This window comes from Aethalodelphis obliquidens, unplaced genomic scaffold (genome assembly GCF_003676395.1).
Source record: "Aethalodelphis obliquidens isolate GAN/ISIS:26980383/991018 unplaced genomic scaffold, ASM367639v1 scaffold8, whole genome shotgun sequence".
NCBI classification, from domain to species: Eukaryota; Metazoa; Chordata; class Mammalia; order Artiodactyla; family Delphinidae; genus Aethalodelphis; species Aethalodelphis obliquidens.
Window position 1 is genome coordinate 40,771,617 of NW_020837952.1, and position 26,715 is coordinate 40,798,331.

General features: G+C 34.6%; 1 protein-coding gene across 1 annotated transcript in view; it reads left to right on the forward strand.

Moving 5' to 3' along the window:
* Window positions 1–23,251, forward strand: part of NEDD1 (NEDD1 gamma-tubulin ring complex targeting factor) — a 45,464-nt gene extending 22,213 nt beyond the window's left edge. The window contains exons 6-15 of the mRNA XM_027107251.1: window positions 2,451–2,680; window positions 4,318–4,519; window positions 4,900–5,095; window positions 8,645–8,773; window positions 11,179–11,226; window positions 12,157–12,359; window positions 13,228–13,381; window positions 14,319–14,475; window positions 20,611–20,677; window positions 21,155–23,251. Coding sequence (XP_026963052.1) covers window positions 2,451–2,680; window positions 4,318–4,519; window positions 4,900–5,095; window positions 8,645–8,773; window positions 11,179–11,226; window positions 12,157–12,359; window positions 13,228–13,381; window positions 14,319–14,475; window positions 20,611–20,677; window positions 21,155–21,259 — 1,491 coding nt within the window. The 3' untranslated portion in view covers window positions 21,260–23,251. The remainder of the gene's footprint in view (window positions 1–2,450; window positions 2,681–4,317; window positions 4,520–4,899; window positions 5,096–8,644; window positions 8,774–11,178; window positions 11,227–12,156; window positions 12,360–13,227; window positions 13,382–14,318; window positions 14,476–20,610; window positions 20,678–21,154) is intronic.
* Window positions 23,252–26,715: the final 3,464 nt, after the last annotated feature.

Below are 26,715 nucleotides of genomic sequence, written 5' to 3' on the forward strand. Positions count from 1 at the left end.
TGAAACTGCAGTTAGTACCGAACCCTGTATATACTATGTGCTTTTCTACACATGCATACCTATAATAAAATTTAATTTATAAATTAGGCACAGTAAGAGATTAACAACAATAATAAAATAGAACAATTATAACAATATACTGTAATAAAAGTTTAGTGAATGCGGTCTCTCTCTCAAAATATCTTACTGTACAAATTTAACGCCATTTCCATCCTAACTAAGCATTTATCACACACTGTGGCTATAACTCACAGTTTGAGGTGTGCAGCAAAACTAGCATTAATTTCTTTATCCTTCCTCATAATTTCACGGTTAGAAGATTCATTCTTACCATAGTTTTTTTTCTTTTCTTATTATGATTAAGTTGAGAACTTTTACCTTTTCACTTAACGGAAGCACTGCACCCAGCTTCTCTTTGGCATATCTGAATTGCCAATATCATTAGTGTTGCACTTTGGAGCCATTATTAAGGTTACTTGAACACAAGCACTGCAATACCTTGATAGTTGATTTGACAGCTGAGATGCCTACTAAGTGACTAATGGGCAGGATACCCTGGACAAAGGGTATCCTGGCGTACTGGAGTGAGATTTCATCATGCTACTTAGTGCTCAATTTAATATTTTTGAATTGTTTATTGCTGGAATTTTCCATTTAATATTTTTGGACTGTGGTTGACCACGGTACGTACCTGAAACCATGGAAAGTGAAGTTGTGGACAAGGTAGGGACTACTGTATATAAAACAGTAAGCTCCTTGTTCCCTGCTGTATTCAAGCAGATTCTGGATGGCCCGTATTTTAAGGATGTTTTAGCAAATTACTACTGTGCCTAAGAGGTTGAACTTTATGAACTTTGAGTATCTAGAAGGTCTATGATTTTATGGTGATGTTTTGTTTTTAATGTTCTGCTTGTGCATTTTATCCAAATTTAGATTATGTGAAGGGCTATAACTATATGAACTCTTAAAATGCTACAGAAGTCTTTTACAAATTAATATTTTGCTTATGTTTAGGTAGGTTGGTATATGACTCTGCAAACATTATAATTCACTAAGGCTCTCTATATCTTTTATATAGTCAAGGTCCATGTAGTTTATTTTTTCTTGAGTGTAGACCAGAGGAAAGATTTGTCTATTCAAATGAATATGCTTTTCCTCAACAAAAATGGAAAATATAAACCAAAATTTTGTTTGTACTTTAGCCATATGAAAATGAGGAGCCCAATTTCATGGTTGACCGTAGTGATTATCTTGCCTGAGGTGTCGGGTTACAAATACTCGTTTCCTTAGACAGAATTTGTGTTATGTTATTCCTAAATATTTTTTTGTTGTTGAGGGCTAATACTTACTATTTTGAAACATCTTAGAAGTAGAATATGAGTTTTTTAATATATAAAAGCTGGTGGTTTTAAATCTTTTTTGGAGTGTGATAGATTAGATAGAACAAACAAAAAGCCCTCAGGTTTGACTTTTGTTCTGTGGCAGTTTTATCTGGGACCTATATGTGTAGTTGATACCTGCCATCTAGAACATGATTCATTGCTTGACTCCGGACTATAACTAAACTGTTTGAAGGTGTCTTATAGCTAGTTTCCCACTCTTGTGGATTCTACTTAATATTCATTTCTATACTTACATTGCTATTTCTGTGTGGGGGGAAAATAGCTTAAATGTAAAATACTTAATTCTCAGCACGATAAATGATAATATCAGTCAAGTTTGAAAGCAACATTTTAGTAAAAGTAGATAAAATTCATCCAGTTTTAATCTAAGACCTGTTTACTCAAACTGGATCTTTGTATATTCTTGTCCAGCAGAAACTAGAAAGAATGTCTCCACTGCCTCTAGAGATGAGTGTTTTAGAGAAAGGGAGCGTTGCCCTCAGGCCAAAGCTTTTGAAAGAATGGGTATATAGTCCATCCCCAGTCTAGAGTGTTGCCAATTCCCCTTTCTGTTTTAGTTAATTTTTTATTGTGCTTCAAGTGTTGAATTGCCAGCACATCAGTTTCAAGCATATCCAGATATCAAAAATATATACTGAAAACAAATGCAAAATATTATTGCTTATTCTCTACCAGCGTTCCCTTATACTTATTCATGATTTGACTGTGACTGGGCCTTTTATTTAGGTGGAATGTTCTAATCCTGATGAATTAATGTAGTTTACCTCAATATATTGTATTTTTCTTCTGAAAAAGAGGTGACTGAGGTAACTCTACTCCAACATAATAAAATCATGACAAATATTCAGTTACTAGAATTAAGATGTCTTAGGGTCATCTTATAGCCCACTAAATGATTTTATGGTTGTCACGATTGAAACCTGTTATGCGATCAACCAGAGAAGTTCTAAATCCCTTGTGAATAATGTGGTTGGCCATATTTATACTTTATATAAAATGTTCTTATGTATGCTTACAATTCCGTAAAATTTATTTTTATTTTCATAGTCTGTTCGGCACTTGAAGTATTCCTTGTTTAAGAAGTCGCTACTGGGCAGTGTTTCGGATAATGGAATAGTAACTCTCTGGGATGTGAATAGTCAGAGTCCATACCATAACTTTGACAGTACACATAAAGCTCCAGGTTCAGGCATCTGTTTTTCTCCTGTCAATGAATTGCTATTTGTAACTATAGGCTTGGATAAAAGAATCATTCTCTATGACACTTCAAGTAAGAAGTAAGTATAACGTGCTCATTTCTTAATTTAGTAACAAATAATTCTTTCATTAGCCGCCATATTTGTGATTTGTATAGACCTCTGATTAATGTTAGAAGATGTAAAGTTTGTGTATTTGTTATCTAATAAGGTAGAATTTTCTTTTTTTTCCCATGCAGAAAAAACTAGATGAGATGTGGGTGTTCTTTAGAGCAGCAGTCCCCAACCTTCTTGGCACCAGGGACCGGTTTTGTGGACGGGGTGGGGTGGGGGGATGGCTTAGGCCGTAATGCGAGTGCAGAGCAGCAGATGAAGCTTTGCTCGCTCGCCCTCAGTCCGCTCACTTCCTACTGTGTGCAGCGCGGGCCGCGGACCCGAACCCATCCGTGGCCTGGGGGTTGGGAACCCCTGCTTTAGAGTACTTCTGGATGATGAGTGTTGAGGGGTAGCATGTTAATGATTTCACATCTTTATTTTAGCATGCATGCATATTACTCTTTTGCAGAATACAACTAAATTTGTGTATTTTTAAAGCAATATGATTAATTTGCTTTAAAATTAATTCATTACCTAGAGCAGGGTTTCTAAACTGTTGACATTTTGGGCTGGATAATTCTTGGTTGTGGGGAGCTGTCCTGAGCATTGTAGGATATTCAGCAGCATCCCTGGCCTCTACTTACTAGATGTCAGTAGTACTCCCCAAATTAAAAGTAGTAAAATTACCCCCAGTTGAGAACCACTGATATAGAGCTAAAGGGTACATAATTCTCTAAGTATCTAGGTCTGTTATGCCTTCTTGTTCTTCTTACAGTTATAAGTGTGCTTGGTTAGCTTAAAAAACAAAAAAAACCTGCAAGACTGCAAGAGGTGTATTCAAGACACCTAACAATATCTAATGATCATGTGAAAGGAAGTGGCATTATTATAATATTACTGCTAGGGAAGGACCTACTGTGAGCCCCTTTTTAAAGTTTACTGTTACTTATTTTACTCTTCTTTTTTTTTTTTTTTAATTCTTTTCTTTTTTGAACTAATTTACTGAGAACCCTAACAGTAAACCATTCCTCTCGTATACCTGACACTCCAGCAAGGAGTTCAGCTTCAGCAGATCAGTATCCATACTTCTGTATTAGCTTCTGGGGGGATTAAACCTCATGAATCCTTTTAGCTTTTGGGTCAAGAGATGCATAACCAAGAGCAAAGTAGCAGCTGCTTCCTTGTCAAAGGTCATAATCCTCTTGAGGCCTAAGCAGGTCACTAAATGGAAAGGGGATACTTGGAGCCTCCTTAACCCTGAGGCTATAGAGCCCTTATTTGTGGAGTAACATGCAGGAATTCTATCACGTTCACTGCCAAAATAATAATTACTCAAAGAAATAGGTCCTGTTTCTAGAAGATGTAGAATGTATTGTATCTATTGGAAGTGAATAGAAAAATAGGATGGAGTGCTTAGCAGTTCCTTTACATGCCATTGTAGTAGAAATGTCTCCAGGTCTAATTCTGCATTTCTGCTTTAAACAAACATTTGAGATGGGTATTCCAAGTAACTGTGCCGAAATCTAAGTAACTTTGGTTTTGGTTTACAGTTGTTTATATGTCGTATAAGCTTATATATATACATTCACATATCTACATATACTTTGCTCTCCTTTCCAAAGGCTAGTGAAAACTTTAGTGGCTGACGCTCCTCTAACTGCAGTAGATTTCATGCCTGATGGAGCCACTTTGGCTATTGGAGCTTCCCGTGGGAAAATATATCAATATGATTTAAGGATGTTGAAATCACCAGTTAAAACCATCAGTGCACATAAGACATCTGTGCAATGTATAGCATTTCAGTACTCCACTGTCCTTTCTAAGGTAAGATATTTTCTTTGTTTTCAGCATTTTTGATTTTACTAAATAAATCTAGTTCAGAATATAGAAATCATATGTTGTCAATTAAACACAGTGTAGTTTTGCTTCATAATAATTTTTATATCAAAGCATTGTAAATAATTTTAGTACAAATCCATTTGATACTTACTTTTAAAACTTTTTTTGCGCTTTTCACATTTCTCTCTCTTCAAAAATATTAAAAGGTTTTTATGGTTCAGAGGGAAACTCTCACATCCACCAGCAAGCTTAAGATTTCTAAGGGAAAAACAATATTTTTTAAACTAATAGGGAATTTATGAAATATTAATGTCTCGTGTGGAGCATTAGAAACCTGATCTTTTAAATATTCCCTTCCGTTTCAGTCAGGTTTAAATAAAGGCTGTTCAAATAAGCCCACAGCTGTGAACAAACGTACTGTTAACGTGAGCACTGCTAGTGGAGGAGTCCAGAATTCTGGAGTTGTCAGAGAAGCAGCTACCACTTCCATTGCCACAGTTCTGCCACAGGCCACGACAGCAGTTGTGGGGAAAGGAACAGTTGCTCTTCAAGACAAAGCAGGTAAATGTTGTTTATATATAGTATTTGGAGTTCCCATCCTGTCTCCTCCCCAAATGGATATCATTATCACTTTCTTTAAGAACCTAGAACTTAAATTCACTTGAGTATTTAGGTAAAATTATTAGTAGATAGTGAAAATTGAAAAAGTGAAAAATTTAACTTTAGCTATAAATGTTTAAAAGGTTAATGAAAGGTACTTCACTTACTCTGTTTAGCTGAACTTCCGTTGTAAGATATTTTAAAAACAGAATAATGCCCTCTCAGAAGTACCGCTACAGACTAGATGACTTTTCATTGTGCTTTTAGATTAATCAGTAGATAATATGAAACTTTGATGCTTTCATTATGATTTGATCTCAGTTTAAAAGAAAAAGCTATTAATGGCCCCTATACTTCAATTTTCAGACTGGAAAGTAAGTCAGGTGATGAAATGAATATATTTAAGTACTGAATAGTACCTGGCACATATTAAGCCGTAAATTAGTCATTTGTTAAATAAAAATAAATGAAAATGTTGAAATTTTTAAGGAATTTCTTCTACTCTGATAATCGTATTGATGAAACAGTTCTTAAAGAAGAGTTCATTTAGACTTTGTGAAGGTATAATATGGTGATAAGCTTCCCCATACTTACTGTAGAAGATATTCTTTGCCTACAATAAAGATCGTAATTCCCTAAATTCCTGAAAGCCTTTTTGTTTTTATTTTAAGAAGTTATGCTATACTGTCACTTTCAACATATTTTTAAAAGTCTACATGATATACCAGTATGTCTCTAAAGTATTCTTACCAGAAATGAATGTACTCATGTCTTTTTGAATTTTCAGGACAAGTACTTAAATTGAGCACAAATATTTGTTGGTGCTTTTTCAATATGAGTTTACTATTCCCAAGTATAAGCAAAACTTTAATTTGTTAGTCTTGGTAGTGTAGAATTTTTTTAAAAATATAATAAGTATATTCACTATAAATTATCTTTGAATATCTATATCATCCTTACATAAAAATCATTATATATTATGTAGAAAAATAATAAGGTCCTTATTTAAGAACTCCTAGAAACTAATACTATTGCTATCTGTTTAAAAGAAGAAATAATGTTTGCCAAGATGTTGAATTAACTATGTTATGAAAATTGGTGTTAGTTTAAAAAATTACTATTTATTTTATTCATAATTTTCAAAAATTAAAATAAAGATTCTCTCATTTATTGTAAACTTTCTGAAGTCTCAGTGTCTGTCATTTAGTTTTTAATAAGGAAGTTTATGTGTAACAATGGCAGCATTAATTAGATGTGGAAGACTTGGGTCTGCAGGGCCACCAGTTAATGATAATTCTTGGCTGATTAGCAGTTTCTGGCAAAATGCGTGCTTACTGTGCACCCACAAGGAGAAATTTCGGTTTATTGATTTTATTTGGAAATAATTGCAAACTTACAGAAAAGTTTCAGTAATAATACAAAGAACTCTTGAGTTCTAGTATATCCTTGAGCAGGTTCACCATTTTATAAATTTTACCACATTTGCTGCATCATTTTCTCTCTCTCAACTCACACACATGTACATTTTTCCCCCTGTGAAACATTGAGAGTATGTTAGACTTCAGTCTCAGATCTATCACTTTCCTGCCTGGATGACTTTAGGCAGTTTTCTTTTTTATATATATATTTTTTATTGGGGTATAGTTGTTTTACAATGTTGTGCTAGTTTCTGCTGTACAGCGAAGTGGAGTTCCCTGTGCTATACAGCAGGTTCTTATTAGTAGGCAGTTTTCTTAACCATGCTTTTTTCTCATTTTTCTCTTCCATAGATAATATTTAACATTTGAGGTTATTGTGAAAATCGGAGAAAATGTATCAAAAGGGCATAGCACATGTAGGCACTCAATAAATTATAGTGTTGCTAATATTGTCGTTATGATCATCCTTATTGCTATTACTTTAAGCATGGTGTAAAATAAATTTAAAATTTGAAATAAGTTCGTATGGTTTCTACTGAAGGTGTCCTAATTTAGTTATTGAAAAGAACCTCTGCAGGTACTTCCCTGATGGTGCCATGGTTAAGAATCTGCCTGCCAATGCAGGGGACATGGGTTCCATCCTTGGTTCGGGAAGATCCCACATGTCACGAAGCAACTAAGCTGGCGTGCCACAGCTACTGAGCCTGCGCTCTAGAGCCTGCGAGCCACAACTACTGAGCCTGCATGCCACAACTACTAAAGCCTGTGCGCCTAGAGACCATGCTCCGCAACAAGAGAAGCCACTGCAACGAGCAGCCTGCGCACCGCAACGAAGAGTAGCCCCCACTCGCCACAACTAGAGAAAGCCCGCGCACAGCCTTGAAGACCCAACACAGCCAAAAAAAAATACATATATTTTAAAAAAAGAACCGCTGTCTGCAGACTTGTTGCTAGTGCTCATTTTCAGTAGGAAACAGCCATTTAAGAAGAGAAAAATAAGGCTTTAGCACTATTTTCAAATGATACCAAGCTTCTATTTCATAAAGTTCCAGAGGCTAGAGTTATGCATCAAACATGTTGAGGACCTAGAAAAGGGAGAGAAATTTCTTCTTTATAACCGATTACACTCTTGGTATAAACACCCTTCAATGACAGTGATGTACAAATGTTTGGTCATAACTTTTGTGAGGTTATTAGGTTTATTTCATTAGCCAGGCTTGGACATTTTTGAATATTGTGAACAAAGCTAATCTTTGTTTTTATCCCAGGCTTTTCAGTTTTCATTTGGGACCAAGATGGCAAATAAAACAGTTTTAAAAATGTAAGACAGTAATATGCTACCGATTCAAATGCCAAGATTTCATCAAAGTTCTTGAATCTCTAGAACTCAGTCCTTGACCCAAAAATGAGCAAGAAGTTACTGAGCCTGCAGAGTTCCTATTATAACGTCCTTGCCCTAAAGTCATGCAATATATACTGAGAGGAAGTAAACTGCATGCCTCTTTATTGTTGTCTACTGTACTATTCTTTATGAGTTTGGTATTCTGGTTTCCTTCCTCTCAGTAAACTATCCCAAGGTTAATGAAGTCATTTAAGGTCAGTAACGCTGAGAGCAGTGTTAGGTTCCCACTGTTAGTGAAGAAAAAAATAAAAAGGGGAAAAAAGAGACCCATTCACTGCAAGCTGGGGAAAGAAACTAACGTTGCTTGAAAACTGCTATATGTTAGGCATTGTACTATATGCCTTAGAGACTTTTTTTTTAATCACTGGTAGATGATCCTAACAGTGAGTCAGTCACTAACAAAAATAAGTTAAGAAAAGTACATGAATTATTTAGAAAAGTTCTATCAAAGTAGATTTAAAAAGTGGTGTTATATGAGCAAATAAGTTATTTGCTTTTGAGGAGCCCTTCATTCCATGAAAAGGATGCTTAACTGAGCTATTGTTATATTCTGCTTTCTTTCCTGATGCCCACAGTTGTAGTGTTACCGATATTATAGGTAAGGCATTCATTTTTAGAGCCTAGCTTCTCATGATAAATTTATTATGAGAAATAATAAAAATGTTTATTTTTATATCCAATTTCTATAAGGTCTGCCTCGAAGCATAAACACAGATATTTTATCTAAGGAAACAGAGAGTGGGAAAACCCAGGATTTCTCCAGCTTTGATGATACTGGAAAAAGTAGTTTAGGTGACATGTTCTCACCTATCCGAGATGGTAAGTCTGTTCAGATCAGAGGATCATGTCCTCTTGCTTGGGTCGTCATGACATTTTTATTCTGGCTAAAAGATGTGGATAATAGCTTCAGTCTCACTCTGTTCATGACAGTTGCTAATTTTCTCAATCCCTGAGATGGTATCTTTCCCTTTGCCCAGATATTTCAAATGTTATCATTCCAAAATATATGCTAGTAATTTTCACATGGGAACCAAGCAAATAGCTCTCAAGTTAGCATTTTAATTTCCACAGAAGTTTCTTAAAGGAAGTTTTGCCTCCATAGGCAATCTTTTACTTGTATCTACTTCTAAATAAATCTTCCCCAAATCTTGGATATTTTGATAGGCAAAAAATATCTTCCTAACATAAAAAAATTTGTTTCTTTATTAGTATTTAACTGGTATTAAATGTTTTCATGGAGAAATATGGCTGGGGGTTAGATTGCCTCATCTTTTACACTAACTATATATGAAAGTACCATACACATACACACACATACACACACTCACACACACACACACACACACACACACACACACACTCCCCATTGCTAGTAGACGTTGCCATTAAAAAGAAAAAAGCCAAAAAAAAACAACAAAAAAAAACCTTTGCCAGTTTGTTAAACAGAAACATATATCGTTGTTCACTCTATATGAACTAGGCACGTGGTTTGGCTGTGCTATTTTGGTGCTAATGTTCATACTGTTTTCTTTACTGGGATAGTATCACTACTAATAGCAGTATTATTAACAGTATGGGTTAATTTCTAGAAGATGATTTGGCAGACTTAAATATTCATTCTTTTTGTCCTGTTAATTCCATTTCTATAAATTTACCTAAGAAAATATTCAGAGAAGCCCACAGAGATTTGTGTGTTTACTGTTTATTTATAGTATTGAAAAACAGGAGTGAATCTAAATGTCATCAGTAGCAGGGTGTTTAAATTATTACATCCACTCATGATCTTATAAAATTTAACTTTTTACTTTAAAATTGTCTGGTTTCAAAATTTTCTTCAACTAATTTCATAAGCAGAAAGAATAAATATATACGTAGTGGTACAGAATTATTGAGTGTCTTCTGCCTTACCCCAGCTTGAAAATGACTCCTTAAATTGCCCGGTCAAATTGCTATCTTCCATCTAATAAAAGAGGAAGGATTCCTTTCAGGATGAAGAGAGGTCATACTACCTAGTTGAGGGGTAAAGAGAGGAGAGATGTGGGCAAAGGAGGTAAAAGTGGCTTGGGCTGGAGTTGAGAAAGGTTTTGGAGGTTAGCACCCAATTGTGGAGCTTTGTTTATGAGAACCGCTGGAGTAATTTTTTAATTGAAGGGGCTTTTTGAAAGTGTTTGAGTTATAAATGAAATCCTTTTTAATGGTTTTTGAAAGTAATAAAGGATATAAATTCCTTTTTAATTGCTTTTGCTGTTTAAAAAGATATGATTAGAATTTGAGCCATAGGCCCTTCGTTTATTGGAGTTTGATATCATTGATAAGAAAAAGACATGGATACTAAATATAGTGCTGGTTTTCACTGTCAAGAGATTTGTGTTTTAATCTCAAAGATTCAACACTACTTAGGTAAAGTCTTAATCTGTTTGTGCTTCAATTTCTTCATCTTTTAAATAAGAGTACCTCTGCTTTTGTTAGGAAAAAATGAGTAACTTATATAAAAGTGTCTGTGTTGTGCGATTACTAGGTATAACACACACATGCAGATAGATGAATGGTGGAGAGATGGATGATAGTCCTACTAATATGATAATCATGTATGATAATTTATTGGCCATGTGAATTTCTGGTGAATTTTTTAATGACCTTTGCCCATTTTTCTATTAATCTGTTAAAATGGAGTTAGCAATTTTTGGTTGTTATTTGGTAAATGAATAATATTACAATATTGAAATATTCTTAAACATGTTCTACCATTGAAAAAATTTTAATGAAGCCTTATATTTTTAATAACATTGTGTTGCTTACAAAATATTTTTACATTATTTCAATTGATCCTCAAGACAGTCTTGTGAGATGGTCGGGGCATTGTCCCCATTATATAGGTACAGAAACTGAAGCATAATTATACCCAAGTCTTGTCCAAGGTGACAGAGCTATTCAGTGGTATAAGCAGAACTGGATTACAGGTCTCTGGAGCCTACTCCAGTGCTTTTTCTGGTATACCTTGCTGTCTCATTAAATGACTCTATACATAGAATTATCTTTGCTGCTATGCATGAAGCTAAAAGAATGAAAAGGGAAGTTTATATGAATACTAGCTTTACCTTCACTCAGATTTTTCTTCTTAAAACTGTTAGTCCCTGAACTCTTTGGGGAACGAATAGGAAGCCTAAATTGCTATGGCTTCTTTTTCACTATTTTTTAAATTTTATTTTCTAATTTTATTATAGATGCTGTAGTTAACAAAGGAAGTGATGAGTCCGTAGGAAAAGGAGATGGTAAGAACTGTTGAGAAGTATTTTTATCAAAGTTAAAAGTGATTTTGTGTTATCTACTGCTGTGTAACAAACAAATTACCCCAATATTTTGAAGCTTAAAAGAACACTTACCATCTCATAATTGTGGGTGAAGAATCCAAGCGTGGCTTAGTTGGGTACCTTTGGCTTCGGATGTCTCATGATGTTTTAATTAGGGTATCAGCAGGGCTGCAGTCATCTCAAGGCTTGACTGGGCAAGGATCTGCTTCCAAACTCATTCATGTGGCTATTGGCCGAAGATATCAGTTCCTGCCTATGTGGGCCTCTCCACAGGGCAGCTGACAACACGGCAGCTGGCTTCTCTCAGGGCTGGTGTGAGAAAGTGAGAGGGCACTCAAGATGGAAGCCACAGTGTGTTTGTAACTTAATCTTGGAAGTGAGATCTGCCACTCTTCTGTATACTCTTTGTTAGAAGCAAGTTCCTAGGTCCAACCCACATTCCAAGGGAGGTGATTACACGAGGCCATGGATCCTTGGCAGGAGGCCGAGATCATGAGGAACCATCTTAGAGGCTACCTACCAAGATATACCACAGACATATACCAAATTAACAATTTTGTCAAAAACTTTTATTTACTAAAACATTCATTGTATTTTGCAGTTTTCAATGTATCTTCACATACAATATCTCTTTTAAGCCTCACCACTCAGGGAGGTGGATATCATCATTCACATTTACAGATCACTTAACAGTCACAGAGAGTTTTACGACTTTTACCCAAAAACTCAAATGAAATAAGGGGTAGAGCTGATAAGTGAACCTGTCTTCTGAATCGAAATCCCATGTCTTTCTACCGTATTAACATGTCTATTGTGTTAAGTGCTTTTCTTAAATATCCAAGATTGGGGAACATCCCATATAAGGGCTAGTTTTTTTCTCCTCTTTTTCAGGCCTTGACTTTCTACCACAGTTGAACTCAGTGTTTCCTCCAAGAAAAAATCCAGTAGCTTCAAGCACTTCAATGTTGCATTCTAGTCCTCTTAATGTCTTTATGGGGTCTCCAGGGAAAGAAGAAAATGAAAATCATGATCTGACAGCTGAATCTAAGAAAATGTATCTGGGAAAACAGGAACCTAAAGACTCCTTCAAGCAGGTATCTGCCTATAAATGATATTGAACTCACTGTGTGTGTTTATCACTAGCAAGTATAATGCATCTCATCACTAGAAAGCAGGCAGCTGCCACTGGATATGTCCTAATTATTGACAGTGCTGTGCACTTACTAGGTAGAAAATATTCTTAAATCTTGATGTCACATGTTAAAAACTGAAGATTACTTTTGAAATCTGTCTTTGGATATGTTGGAGGTAACAGCAGGTGTAATCTTACACTGTTTGTTTCCTAAGACAAGATACTTGATTTAACTGTCTGTGTAAGAATATTTTATACCTGACTTCTTTTAGAATGTATTTCCATTGTAGCACAAAGCACCAAGTTGGTTGTCAAGTCTTTTACTCTAAGTCTTAGAGCAAATTGATGGTGCTGAGAAGGTATTTCATCATCATTACCTTCTGCTGTAATCTAATAGAGTCTATTGTGCAGTATGTCTGTTTATTTTCATTTTTATTTTTTAGAATGATATTGAAAAGATCATTTAAGAAGTACAAAAAAGTCTTTTGACTTATTTTTGAAATATTTCTGACCAGTTATCACATGAGAGTTTGGGGATTTATTTATTTAGTTTTTTGGCCTGTGATTGCCATTTTAAATGATATTCAACTGCAGATTCTTAGTAAATGAGCTTTTGCTTATCATGTTATCATTGAAATTGTTTTTGATTAGTAAAGTTGATTTATTTTGCCACTGGCCCTAGCAACATTTTTTTCTCCTTCAAGATACCTTTCTATTCTTCCTTTTTCTGACCGTACTTACTGGAAAAAAGAGAAAAGTAGATACAAATTATATGGATAATATGGATAAAACCAGAATTTATATATTAATTGTTTATTTTAAATGTGAAGTTTGCAAAGTTGATCTCTGGTGCTGAAACTGGAAATCTAAATACCTCTCCATCATCCAACCAAACAAGAAGTCCTGAGAAATTTGAAAAGCCAGAAAAAGAAATTGAAGGCCAGTTTATATATGAACTTCCAGTCAATGGATCCTCAACTCCAAGTAAGTACATAAAACTTCCTGATGTTTGAGTGCTAAGTTGAAAACTCCCAGTATTTAACTTGAAAAGGATAAGTTAAGAGAGTGATCATAGACAAAAAAGTTCAAGGAATTTAAAATTTATGACACTTCTCTAGTGTGTGACTCTCTTACTAGAAGACGATGAAATGGGTATGAAATGTTAAATTCACCCACATTGATTTGGTACTCTTTGGGTGTGAATTTCGTTTTCAATCCAATATGTAAGTGTCTTGATCTACTGTGGTACAGATAGGAATATAGGACCCTTTGAAAATGGGTCATTAAGTACCTGAAATTGTCTTTTTTTTTCCATATTAAAGTTCTATCTATAGAGTTCATGGCAGAGACCCTAAAAACTCCATCACATTTAAAGTGATATTAGGTTCAGCGATAAGAGTTACCTATACAAAAAACTCTTTGTATAGTAGTAGCTCTTTTATATAGATACCTATATTTTAAGATTTCTGTGGATATATTGCATTAGCTTAAACTCTAGGGCCTTGCCTGTAGAACTACTTTACTCCTCTGTTCCTTCTGTTTGTTTCTCATAGGCTTGGTTTATCTAGTTTGTGGTGTGGCTTGTCACATTCATCTTTTGTAAGAGAAAATGATTCAGAGATTCTTCAGGATTAATTCCTCTGTCGTATGTTATTACATTAGACACTTGGCAGTTTAGGTAGGTAGGTAGGTAGGTAGATAGATAGATTGATAGATAGAGAGAGAGATAAATGACTCATTAGAAATAATGTCATTGAAAGTTTCTAAGATTTGTATTCCAGACAGTGAATTTTTCTGAATGTCACAAGATCACTGTTTCTTACCAGTTTTTCAAGTTTTCTCTTGCCAAATCATATTTAGAAGTGTTTGATGTCTCTTAGTCCAAGTTGACTATTAATATTTTGTCCATTTTTAATTTTAGATCCAAAGATAGCATCTTCTGTCACTGCTGGAGTTGCCAGTTCACTATCAGAAAAAATAGCTGATACCATTGGAAATAATCGGCCAAATGCACCATTGACATCTGTTCAAATCCGTTTTATTCAGAACATGATACAGGAAACATTGGATGACTTTAGGTAATTGAGAAATTATCTAGACCTTGACTAGCTTTTTTTATTAGGTGTAAAACTGTAACTATGAGTAATGTTTGTGGTTACTACTTTTGCCTAAGTTCTGGGGTCCATAAACCCATAGAAGATATGAGTTTTGTTGATCTTGAAGTGTTGAGTTTATTTTGTATCAGCTAGGAAAAGGCACATTTCCCTAGGGCAGTTATTAGATAACTTGGCAGGATGGTGTAGCAGGCTGGCTGCCATTGTGGATCTTTTTCATCATCAAACTATGGACAGATTCTGGTAAGCTCAAATGGGATTCTTACAATATTTATAGATCACCTGTTAAGTATGCTATGTGCAGTAATGTAGTAAAGATATTTTTTAAAGGAATTCTGAATATTTTCAAGTAGAATGCATCAGAATGTAATACTTAATTTTAAAAAGTTCTTGCCTGGACCTGTCCTTGTCTCTCATTCTTTGAATTTTGAACATTGTAAGAATGTTCTAGAATGCTGGTTCCTTTTACCTGTTGTCTCAATATATTTTGAAAGCTATTTTCAATTATTAGAATCTTTTGCATTTTTCTTCCTTTTCTGACCTTTAGTTACTTAGTACTCTTGCTCAGATTTGGAATACCATGGGCAAGACTGTTGGAGAAGATGTGCAGTTTTTGTTGGTGCATGTTTCTTTTTAATGTTAAAAATGTTTTGAAAAAAATTTTTAGATGTTAACAAATATATTTTTAAAGAAAAATAATCATTTTGACATTTATAATGTGCCTAGTATGTACTGATACTAAGGATACAAAAACGGATGATCTGCCCACAAAAGCATTATAGTTTAATTAGGGTAGACATAGTGCGGGCTGCTCTGATGTGTGTTTCTTTGATGTTAATTAACTCATTTGTAAATAGGGCAGTAATGACAACATGATAAGGAAATTTTGGTGGTTCATGTAACAGCCACCAAAACAAAGTACATGAACACAGGTAAAGGCAGCAAATCACCTATCCATGTCCATCTCCTCCTATTCCCTTCCTCTTAATTTGGCTTGGCTATGTGCTTTGTGTTAGGAAGTGCTTATTTTGTGATTTTTTCCCCATCTTTGGGCATTTTATCCTTGCCTCCATGCTTGACAGCCCCAATCCTTCTATCTTCTTTCCCCTTTTACCAAATGACCCTCACTTTTTTTTAAGGTAAAATCTTTGATTATTCAATATTTAAACTATGCTAGTATTTTTATTAGGATTTAATTGTTTGTGTTAGTGCTCAGGTTACAAAGATTATATAGGTTTTGAGTGGTCTGCCCAAGTCCTTTCTCCTTAAATCCTGTTACTTTCTTTCTTTTTTTTTGCTTCTTCAGTGTTACTGTGGTAAGAATCTTACCATGAGATACCCTCTTGGATTTTCAAGCGTGCAATATGCGGTATTGTTAACTGTAGACACACTATTGTAACAGCAGTCCTCTGGAACTTACTTTGTGTATTGAAATTTTATACTCGTTGATTTTCCCTTCTCCCCAGCCCCTGACACCCACAATTCTGTTCTTTGCTTCCATGAGTTTGACTCTTTTAGATATCTCATATAAATGGGATCATGCAGTATTTGTGCTTCTGTGTCTGGCTTATTTCACTTAGCATTATGCCCTCCAGGTTCATCCACGTCACATGTCAAGATTTCTTTCTTTTTTAAGGCTGAATAATACTCCGTTATATGTACATACCACGTTTAAAAAAATCTGGTCCTATTATTTTTCCATAAACAGTTTTTTAAAATATATGAGATATTTCAGGAATGCATATATAGGGCAAAATGGCAGAATTGTCTGTTTACAGCTGTAATATAATGTGAATAAAGCAATGTTGAAAACACAGAAAGGGAGAAGTTCTTCTGGGGCAAATTTAGAAAGAAATCATGCCTTGTGTGCCTGTACCTGGGGATTGAGGGTGGGTAGGGGCCTCTCTCTGCTCTTCTGCCCCTCTGTCAGCCATAGGCAGCCTCTGCTTAGAGGACCCAGAATGGCTCAGAGGATTTCTGCAAATTCGCCTGCTCTGACTTCAGCCTCCAGTAGGTGTTGCCAGCTGTACCTTACAACGGAGGGACAGAGTGGGCTATTGAGAGGCTCTCTGCTAGCCATTCTCCCTCAGCTCTGGGGCTGACTTCTCTGTGAGGGCCTGGAGTGCTTCAGAGGGGTTACTGTCAGTTCTCCTCCCCTGCCCTAAGTCTTCACCAGGCTCTGTGCATCTGTGCCCTAGGGGCTGTCTCTCTCAGCCCTCCTGCTCTGCCCCTAATTTTTACGTGAGCACTCAGTGAAGTCCTGTGGCAAAAAGTTGTGGAGGGAATGGAGACTTTATTTTCGGCTGGGACTCCTTGGGATTCTAAACTGCCTTGACAGTCTTCACTTGACCTTTAAAAATCTATAAAAATTTCAGCTAGTTCTCTTTAGCCTATCAGTGGCAGCTTTTTTCCCCTGCTGCCCTGTCTAGGATGAAAACAACTGTGGGTCTTTCTTCTTCTGGAGGGACTCACCATTTTCTGGATTTTAGTTCATTTAGATTTCTTTGCACTCTCAAAGTTGAATTTATTTAAAATGTATGATTTTATACGTTACCTGGCTTGTTCTCATTATTAGGGCTGGGGAGCTAACATCCTAAGCAGAAGTCTGTGGGTTTATTTCTGTTGTCTTTAAAGAAGATTTAAGTTTCTTGCAAGCAGATCATTTTCTGGGTTTTAGGTTTTCTTAGGGCTATTTTATTTCTGGTTTGCCTTTATTCCTAGGGTTTAGTCTGTGCCCTTTTAAGATGTGAGCTGAATGTCTGGAGTATTCACCAGGCCTTTTTATCTTGGTGGGTCCCGAACTTAAACCTCCAATTCTTCATCACAGGGCTCTCAAAATCCTTTTCTTCTCTCTAGCTGCCTTTTTTTTTTTTTTTTTTTTTTTTGCAGTACGCGGGCCTCTCACTGTTGTGGCCTCTCCCGTTGCGGAGCACAGGCTCCGGACGCGCAGGCTCAGCGGCCATGGCTCACGGGCCTAGCTGCTGCGCGGCATGTGGGATCTTCCCGGACCGGGGCACGAACCCATGTCCCCTGCATCGGCAGGCGGACTCTCAACCACTGCGCCACCAGGGAAGCCCTAGCTGCCACTTTATGTTTGTTTTCCTGCCATCTAACTCAGTACAGGCATTGCTTAGGAGTCAAAGATGTCTTGAGGGGAAATTGCACAGATTCAGGTTTACTTTCTACAGGTACCCCCTTTCCAGAATCTTGGACCTTGCAGTGCTGGCTGCCTTGGGAGTTCTGAATTCTAATACTCCCCAACCAAGTGAGACTGTTTCAAACTCCAGGCCACTGCTCTCATCTCAGCCTCTTTTTCTCATAATATGGAATCAGCACATCCCGCAGAGGGAAAAGCAGAGGTAAATGTGGAGGTTACCTAGTAGACTCGCCTTCTTTACAAGACCATGGTCCCTCCAATCCTGGCTACTTTAGTGGTTCTACGGTGCCTTCACTTTTTGTTGTTGTTGTTTGTTTGTGTTTGTTTTTTAATACAGCTCTTGTCATAACTCAAAGCAGAAGAGAAACAAATTTTTTTTAAATATCTTTTAGTTGCAACAGAAGAAATAAGGTACTTAGGAATAAATCTAACCAAAGATGGTAAAGATCTGTGTGTGGAAAAACATTAAAAAAAAATTATTAGAAAGCATTAACACTTAAATGGGAAGATATTATGAAGCTGTCAGTTCTTCTAACTTGGTCTATAGATTGAATGCAATTCCAATCAAATCCCAACTGGGTTTTTTGGAAGAAGATGATGAGATAATTCCAAAATGTATATGAAAGAAGGAAGATATGAAATAACCAAGACACTGGAGAAGAATAAGGTTGAAGGGGACTAGTTTGTCAGATAGATAGGCTATCATTAAAATAGTGTATCATTGGGCTTCCCTGGTGGCGCAGTGGTTGAGAGTCTGCCTGCCAATGCAGGGGACACAGGTTCGTGCCCCGGTCCGGGAAGATCCCACATGCCGTGGAGTGGCTGGGCCCGTGAGCCATGGCCGCTGAGCCTGCGCGTCTGGAGCCTGTGCTCCACAACGGGAGAGGCCACAACAGTGAGAGGCCCGCGTACCACAAAAAAAAGAAAAGTGTATCATTAACACAGGGTGGACAAATTGCCCAAAGGGATCAAATAGGCAGTCCCCCCAAAAAATGCCTATGTATATATGGAAATGTGATATATGACAGAGGAAATGTATATATCCCTGTTGCATGCTATTTAAAAAATCAGTTCCGTACAGGGTAAAAGTTTAAATGTAAATGGAAACATTTTAGGCATTGTAAGAGAATTTATATCAATATATGACTTCAGGGTTTGAGAAGTTACTTAAAAATAAGAGGGTACACTACCTATAAAAATAGATTGATAAATTTGCATTAATATTAGGTTAGTAAATTTGAGAATATTAATAGGAATTGTTTATCCCAGGACACTATTAATAAAATGAAAAGACAAAAGGTATCTGCAGTACTCATATAACCAATAAAGGATCAGATTATGTAAAGACCTCTTATAATTTTTTTAAAAAAGACATTCAGTAGAAAAATAGTTTAAAGACATAGGCAAGCATTTCACAGAAGAGGAATGGCATATGAACATAAGGAAAGATGCTCAGCCCTACAAATTAATCAGACAACTGAAAATGCAATGGGATACCATTTCACACCCAGTAGATGGGAAAATATTGTAAAAAGCTTGGTAACACCAAGTCTTCGTATGGATGTAAAGCTAGATGAGCTCTGTTATACTGATGATGAGTGTGTCCATTGATACTACCACTTTGGAAAATAATTTCTGTTATTTTGTAAGTCTGAGCAGTGTACCTCTGGATCATACCTATAACTCAACATATCTACTCTGGATATATCATCTACAGAAATTGGCACATGTGGGTTGGAAGACATATACATGATTGTTTATAACAACATTGTAATAATAAACACTTGAAAACAATTCAAATTGACAGGAGAATGTATACACTAATATAAATCAGTGAATTACAGATATGTAGAATATGAAACTTGAAAACATGATACTGGATTATTTTTTAAATGTCCACTACTCAAGCCTACATAGGATATGGTACCCTTTTTGTAATGCTCAAAAGCAAGCACAACGAAAATAGACTGACTACAGATTCTGTGTTATACATACAAACATACATACATACATATATATATATATATATATATATATATATATATATATTTCTTTTTAAAACATTTCTTTGCTCAAACAAAATTCAGCAGCGTAGTGACTTCTTTCTTAGGCTTCTCCCAAGAGGTAAATGTTGGAGTCAGAGAGGAGCACACAGGAAGCTTCTATGATTTTGGTAATGTTCTAGCCCATAAGTTGTGTGGCAGGTGGCTGAATGTTCCTTTTATTGTTATACTTCATAACTTTTATGTCTTTTTCTTTGGCTGCACCGTGTGGCTTGCAGGATCTTAGTTCCCTGACCAGGGATTGAACCTGGGCCACGGCAGTGAAAGTGCTGAGTCCTAACCACTGGGATGCCAGGGAATTCCCACTTTTATGGCTTTTGTAGGCATGAATTAATTGCATTTTATTGAGTAACCTCTGTTACACCCAAATAGGCTCTTTTCATTCTGCTGGAAGTTTTTTTTTTCTTTTTTTTGATAGCTTAAACATTGATAATAGTTAAAGCATTATAACCTAGAGCATTATCTGTATTTCATTGTAATATAAACCTGTGTCTTTCCTTAATGATAATTTCTGTATTAAGGAATGTAGTATAATGAGAGTTCTGGAGGTAGACAGCCTGGGGTTATATCCTACTCCACCATTTACTAGTTGTGTGACATTGGATAAGTTATAACTACTCTGTGACTCAGTTACTTCATTGGTAAAATGGAGGTAATAATTGCACCTAGTTGTGAAGATTAAATGAATTCTTACATCTGAAGTACAAGAAACAGTGCCTAGCACAGAGTAAATAAATACTAGGTGCAGTGGTATTTTTACTATTGTAATAATAATTATTAACAGTAACGTGAAACGATAAGAGTTTAGCCATTTTCTTGAATGATCTAGAGCTGGTAAAATTGTTATAATTCTAATAAATATTTTACATTCTTCCCTAGAGAAGCATGCCATAAGGATATTGTGAATTTGCAAGTGGAGATGATTAAACAGTTTCATATGCAATTGGTATGTATTGACATATTTTATTGTAAGTGAGCATAGCTGTGGATCTAAAAAGTCCATAAAGGGGTGATGTATTTTTACTTAGTTATATCTAATTGCTAAGAAATAAACAGGGAGTTTTAGAAATTTAATAAGTAAAATAGATTTTAACTAGTCACTCTTCTTTGTAACCTGTGATAGTTACAAAGATATGATACGATAGTATGATAAAAAAGTATGATAGCTACTTTTTCATAGCTTTTTTTTTGCAGTAAGTAAGCAAAAAGCTTCCGAAATGTGCAAATATAAGGTTTCCAAATATATAAATTTCACCAGTGCTCTTTCAGTTATATTAACAAAGTAGTAAGGGTGGTTAAGTTAAAAAAAAAAATCAGTTAGTTAATCGAACCTGAGAAAAATGATAGCTGAAAATATGTAAAAGGGCTTGCCAAATAAATGAGATGGCAATAATTTTAAAAGCTTTTTTTCCCCCTTTTCTAGAATGAAATGCACTCTTTGTTGGAAAGATACTCAGTGAATGAAGGTTTAGTGGCAGAAATTGAAAGACTACGAGAAGAAAACAAAAGACTACGGGCACACTTTTGAAATTTCAGTGAATACTTTAATGTTTTGTAATTTGGGAAGCTTCTGGCAACACAGAGCTATATAGATTCAGTATTGTTTTCATGGCCTCTGGGAAAATTTTTTTTCAAGTAAAAGGGTGATGGGATTGTATACCAACCACTATTTCATCTTTTCTGTCAAAAATATTTATATTTTTATATTAAAAACTGTACACTGTGTCATCTGCCTAAGAGGAAAGCCAACAGAATCTTTATTTTCTGAAAGCTTTAGCTATACACTAAGTGCCCTTTTTCATAAGAAAAGAAAATTGTGCAGAAAAAAAATAGATTATGTATGTTTTTTAATAACCTCTTTTAAACATAATATTTTTGGTTGACAGTTGCCTTCCAAATTTTTTTGGATGTTTGATGATTAAAGAGTTTGAGATACCTTCTATTTTTATGGAGAAAGTAATTTTAATTGGTGTTTTGGGTTTCTAAGCAGTTGACTAATAAAACACAAGGTTGATTAATAATTATTTTGTTAACTTGATGAAGTCAAGTATGACTATTATTTATTGTACATTTGATAAGAAAATTTTCAGAATTTCGAATTGCACAGATTACATTATATCTATTGCATTTATGTTACTGTATTATACTTCTAACAAATCTCTACTCCTGGTCAGTGTTTTTTAGCTAATTTCACTTTATGAAAACTTTTAAGGGTTTATAAGACTCAACCAGAACTGCATATCTGCTGATTATCTCATGAATTAATAACATACAAAATTATACTATAAAGTTTCAATCAATATAATTCAACTTATAAACAGTGAAAATTTCATATTACATACTAAATATTACAGTATTAGTGCCATTTTTTTTCTCCCAAATGATGTGTGGTTTATTTTGTTTTGTGGTTTATATCATTAAGTTTCTCTAATTCTTTGTGTGTTGTGTGTAATATTTTATACTATTGACCTTACTATAAAATAAATAAAATTAAAAAAAACACAACAGGAAGGTTAATTGTCAAAAGAATTTACACCTCTTTGATAATATGTAGATGTGTACATCTGCCTGCTCTGATCTACATTTTTAGTGATAGAAGATTAGGGGGGCCACTGGCTTGTTTACCTTCTTATAGTCTTTTGTCCCAAAGATTTAAACTATGTACCTTGTATATAGCACTCCTGCCCAATTTTGACTTCTGAGATGAAAGTATTTACTAAAAGAACTCTATTAAAAAAAAAAGAAGAAATGTAGCTAGCTTACTAACTTTTTTCCCCTAAGTGCTGAGAGATTTTAAGGGTATATTAAATAAGTGTAAACATACTAATAATTACTTCAAGAAATAAAAGCAGATTACTTTGTCCTAGTGCGGCTCAGAGAATACATTTGTATTAAAGCTTTAGGAGTGCTTCTATAATCTTTTTTCCTGACAGGTTATAAAAGCATTATGGCTTGTAACAGGTTTTCTTATATATCATTATCAAACAGATTTAGAAGACATAAAAGTGTGTTTTGCTACATGCTGTATTTAAATCGGTTAATATTTTCCTATTGCCTTTTTCTATAAATGCACATAATGTGTATTAAAAGAGATTGGATAAATAAAATAATTTTAGTAACTTTATGCATAAAGATGAAATCTTTTTTTGTCATGGAACTTAAAAGCTAAATAAGCACGAAAAATTTTAAATGGTAAAAATGGGAAACTTGAAATTGAATTTTAGCCTCTGGCCAAGGTAGCATAATAGAGATTGGATTTATACAACTGAATTTTAAAAAGACCCAAAATATTTGAAATAATTTTCAAATACTGAATTTTTGAAAATAAAAAACTCAACTTAGATTCTGTACCTAGTGAGAATACCTTTTGAAAATGAAATAAAACTTTTTCAAACCTAGAAAGGCTGAAAGAATTTATCACAAGAAGCCTTTTGCCCTACAGGAAATGTTAAAGGTACTGGATAGAAATCTTCTGTGCAAAGGAATAAAGAGCAATAAAAATGGTAAATATGTGTACAAATGTAAGGCTTTTTTTCCTTATTTTAAATTTTCATTAAAGGCTAATAGACATTTAAAGCAAAAATAATAACAGTGTATTGTGTGGTTAACATATGTAAAGTGAAATGTCTGAGAAGAGTATCATCAAGGGTGAGGGGAGGGAAATGAAAGCACACTGCTCGTAAGATTCTTATACTAACTGTGAAGCAGAATACTACTACCTGGAAGTGGAATGTTATAAGCTAAGAATGTATACTGTAAACCCCAAAGCAACCACAAAAGAAAAGGTTATAACTAGTAAACCAACAAAGATGATAAAATGTAGCCATAGAAAATAATCCAAAAGAAGGAAGGAAAAGAAGAAAGGGGAACAAAGAATAAATGGGACAAATAGAAAATAAACAGTAAAATAGTAGATTTAATCAGCAGTATCAGTAATTGCATTAAGTATAAGTTGTCGTTACCCTTATTATGAGAGTGAATCTTTTTTATCCAACTGTATACTGAATCCATGAAATCCACTTTAAATATAAAGATACAAATTGCTTAAACATAAAAAGATGAAATAAAAAATTAGAATGTATAATGAACTGAATGCAAATGAAAACATTATAATTTGTGGGAATCAGCTAAAGCAGTACTTACAGGGAAATTTATATCGTTAAATACCTGTATTAGAAAAGGAAAGGACTCAATAACTTCAGCTTCCACCTTAAGCTAGAAAAATAATAGCAAGTAAAACCCAAAAGGAGCAAATGAAAAGAAAAAAGATTAGAGAAGAACTCAGTGCAATAGGAAACAAAATCAATTGAGAAAATCAGTGAAATTAAAAGCTAGTTCTTTGAGATCAATAAAATTGATAAACATTTAGCTAGATTGATGAGAAACATAAAAACCCCCTTAAATTACCAATATCAGGAATGAAAGAAGTGACATCACTACAGATTCTGCAGATATTTCTGACAAAGAAAATGCCAAACCTAAACGGCTACACTGGTGAATTCTTTAAAATATTTAAAGAAGAAAATATCCCAATTCTCAACAAATGCTTCCAGGAAATAGAAGAGGGGATAATTCCCAACTTATTGTTTGAGGTCAGCATTACCCTAACACCAAAATCACAGGAAAACTACAAACCAATATTTATCAGAAATACAGATAGAGAAGTACTAAACAAAATTTTAGCAATTGGAATCCAATGATGTATAAAAAATAATACATATGACTTAGGCTTATCTCAAGAATGCAAATTTGGGCTAACGTTATAAAATTAATGTAATTCACTATGTTAACAGACTAACATAGGGAAACCATATGATCATCTCAATAAATGCAAAAAGAGCATTTGACAATATCCAACATTTATTTCTGATTAAAAATTCTCAGCAAAGTAAGAATGAAAGAGAACCTCTTCAACTTGATGAAGGGCGTCTTTTACTTATTTTTTTTTGCTGTGCTGCATGGCTTGCAGGATCTTAGTTCCCCGACCAGGGATTGAACCCAGGCCCTTGGCAGTGAAAATGCGGAGTCCTGACCACTGGACAGCCAGCGAATTCCCAAGGGCATCTTTTTTAAAATTTTTAAAACTGAAGTATAGTTGATTTACAATAGTATATTAATTTCAGTTTTGCAATATAGTGATGAAATATTTTTATAGATTATGCTCCATTTAAAGTTATTACAAAATAATGGCTATATTTCCCCGTGCTGTAAGGTATGTCCTTGTTGCTCATTTTATACAAAGTATTTTGTGTCTCTTAATCTCCTACCCCTATCTTGCCCCTCCTCTCTTCCTTCTCCTCACTGGTAACCACTAGTTTGTTCTCTATATCTGTGAGTCTGTTTCTGTTTTTTTATACACATTTGTTTGTTTTATTTTTTAGATTCCGCATATAAGCAATAACAGAGTATTTGTCTTTGTCTGACTTATTTCACTAAGCATAATACTCTCTAGGTCCATCCACGTTGTTGCAAATGGCAGACTTTCATTCTTTTTATGCCTGAGTTATATACATATAATATTACAATATATATTATATATGTATTATATATATCACATCTTCTTTACCCATTCATCTGTTATTGGGCACTTAGGTTGCTTTCATATCTTGGCTGCTATAAATAATGCTGCTATGAACACTGGGGTGCCTAAATCTTTTCAAATTAGTGTTTTCGTTTTCTTTGGATATATACCCAGCAGTGGAATTGCTGGATCATATGGTAGTTCTAGTTTTAGATAAAGGGCATCTTAAGAAAAACGTGCAGCTAACCTTGTACTTAATGGTGAATGGTTTTTCCCTAAGATCAAAGACAAAGCAAAGAAATTAATGGTATCCATATTACAAAGGAAGAAGTAAAGAAGTCTCTTCACAGATGATGTATTCAACTATATAGAAAACCCTATGGAATATATTAAAAATTTAATACTAATACGTGAATTTAATAAGGTTACAGTATACAAGGTCAATATACAAAAATCAATTGCATTTCTATATACTAGCAAAAAACAAATTGAAATTAAAAGTTAATATTACTTACAGTAGAATCAAAAATATGAGATACTGAGGTATAAATTTCATAAAAGTTATGCATGACCTGTACTCTGCATTCTACAAAACATTACTGAGAGAAAGTAAACCTAAATAAATGACATACTGTGTTCATAGACTGGAAGGCTCAACATTGTTAAATGTCAGTTTTTACCATGTTGATTTTTAGATTCAATGTAATAATAAAAATTTTAGCAGAAACTATTTTTCTCTTCAGCTATGTCTAATTTAGTATTTACCTAATCTGGTAAGTATTTAATATCATCTATTTTATTTTTTAGCTTAGAATTTCCATTTTGTTCTTTTTTATAGTTTCTAATTCTCTTGGTGAATCTTATAATTTAATTCCTTAAATATATTAATTTTAGGTTTTTTAAGTTAAATTTATTTTTTGTAAACTATGCTGAAACAAAGCTATAGAAAAAGTGTGTGTAGTACATAACATACACATATATGTGTTTATCGCATATAACTTTTATAGTTAATTTGAATTTATCTTGAGTAAACAAGGATAATTTAACAAATCCGTTATTTTAAATCACCAATCCAATAAGGATAATCTCAATAGATACAGAAAGAGTATGTGATAAAATTCAGCAAATTGGTAAACTATGAATAGAAGAAATTTTCCTTATCCTGACAAAATATATCTTCCAAAAACCTACAGCAAATCTTTTCTTTTTTCGTTTTTAATTGAGATATAGTTGATTTACAGTATTATATAAGTTTCAGGGACTTCCCTGGTGGTGCAGTGGTTAAGAATCCACCTGTCAATGCAGGGGATACAGGTTTGAGCCCTGGTCCATGAAGATCCCACATGCTGTGGAGCAACTAAGCCTGTGCACCACAACTATATGAAGCCTGTGTGCCTAGAGCCCGTGCTCTGCAACAAGAGATGCCACTGCAATGAGAAGCCCACGCACCACAACCCCCGCTG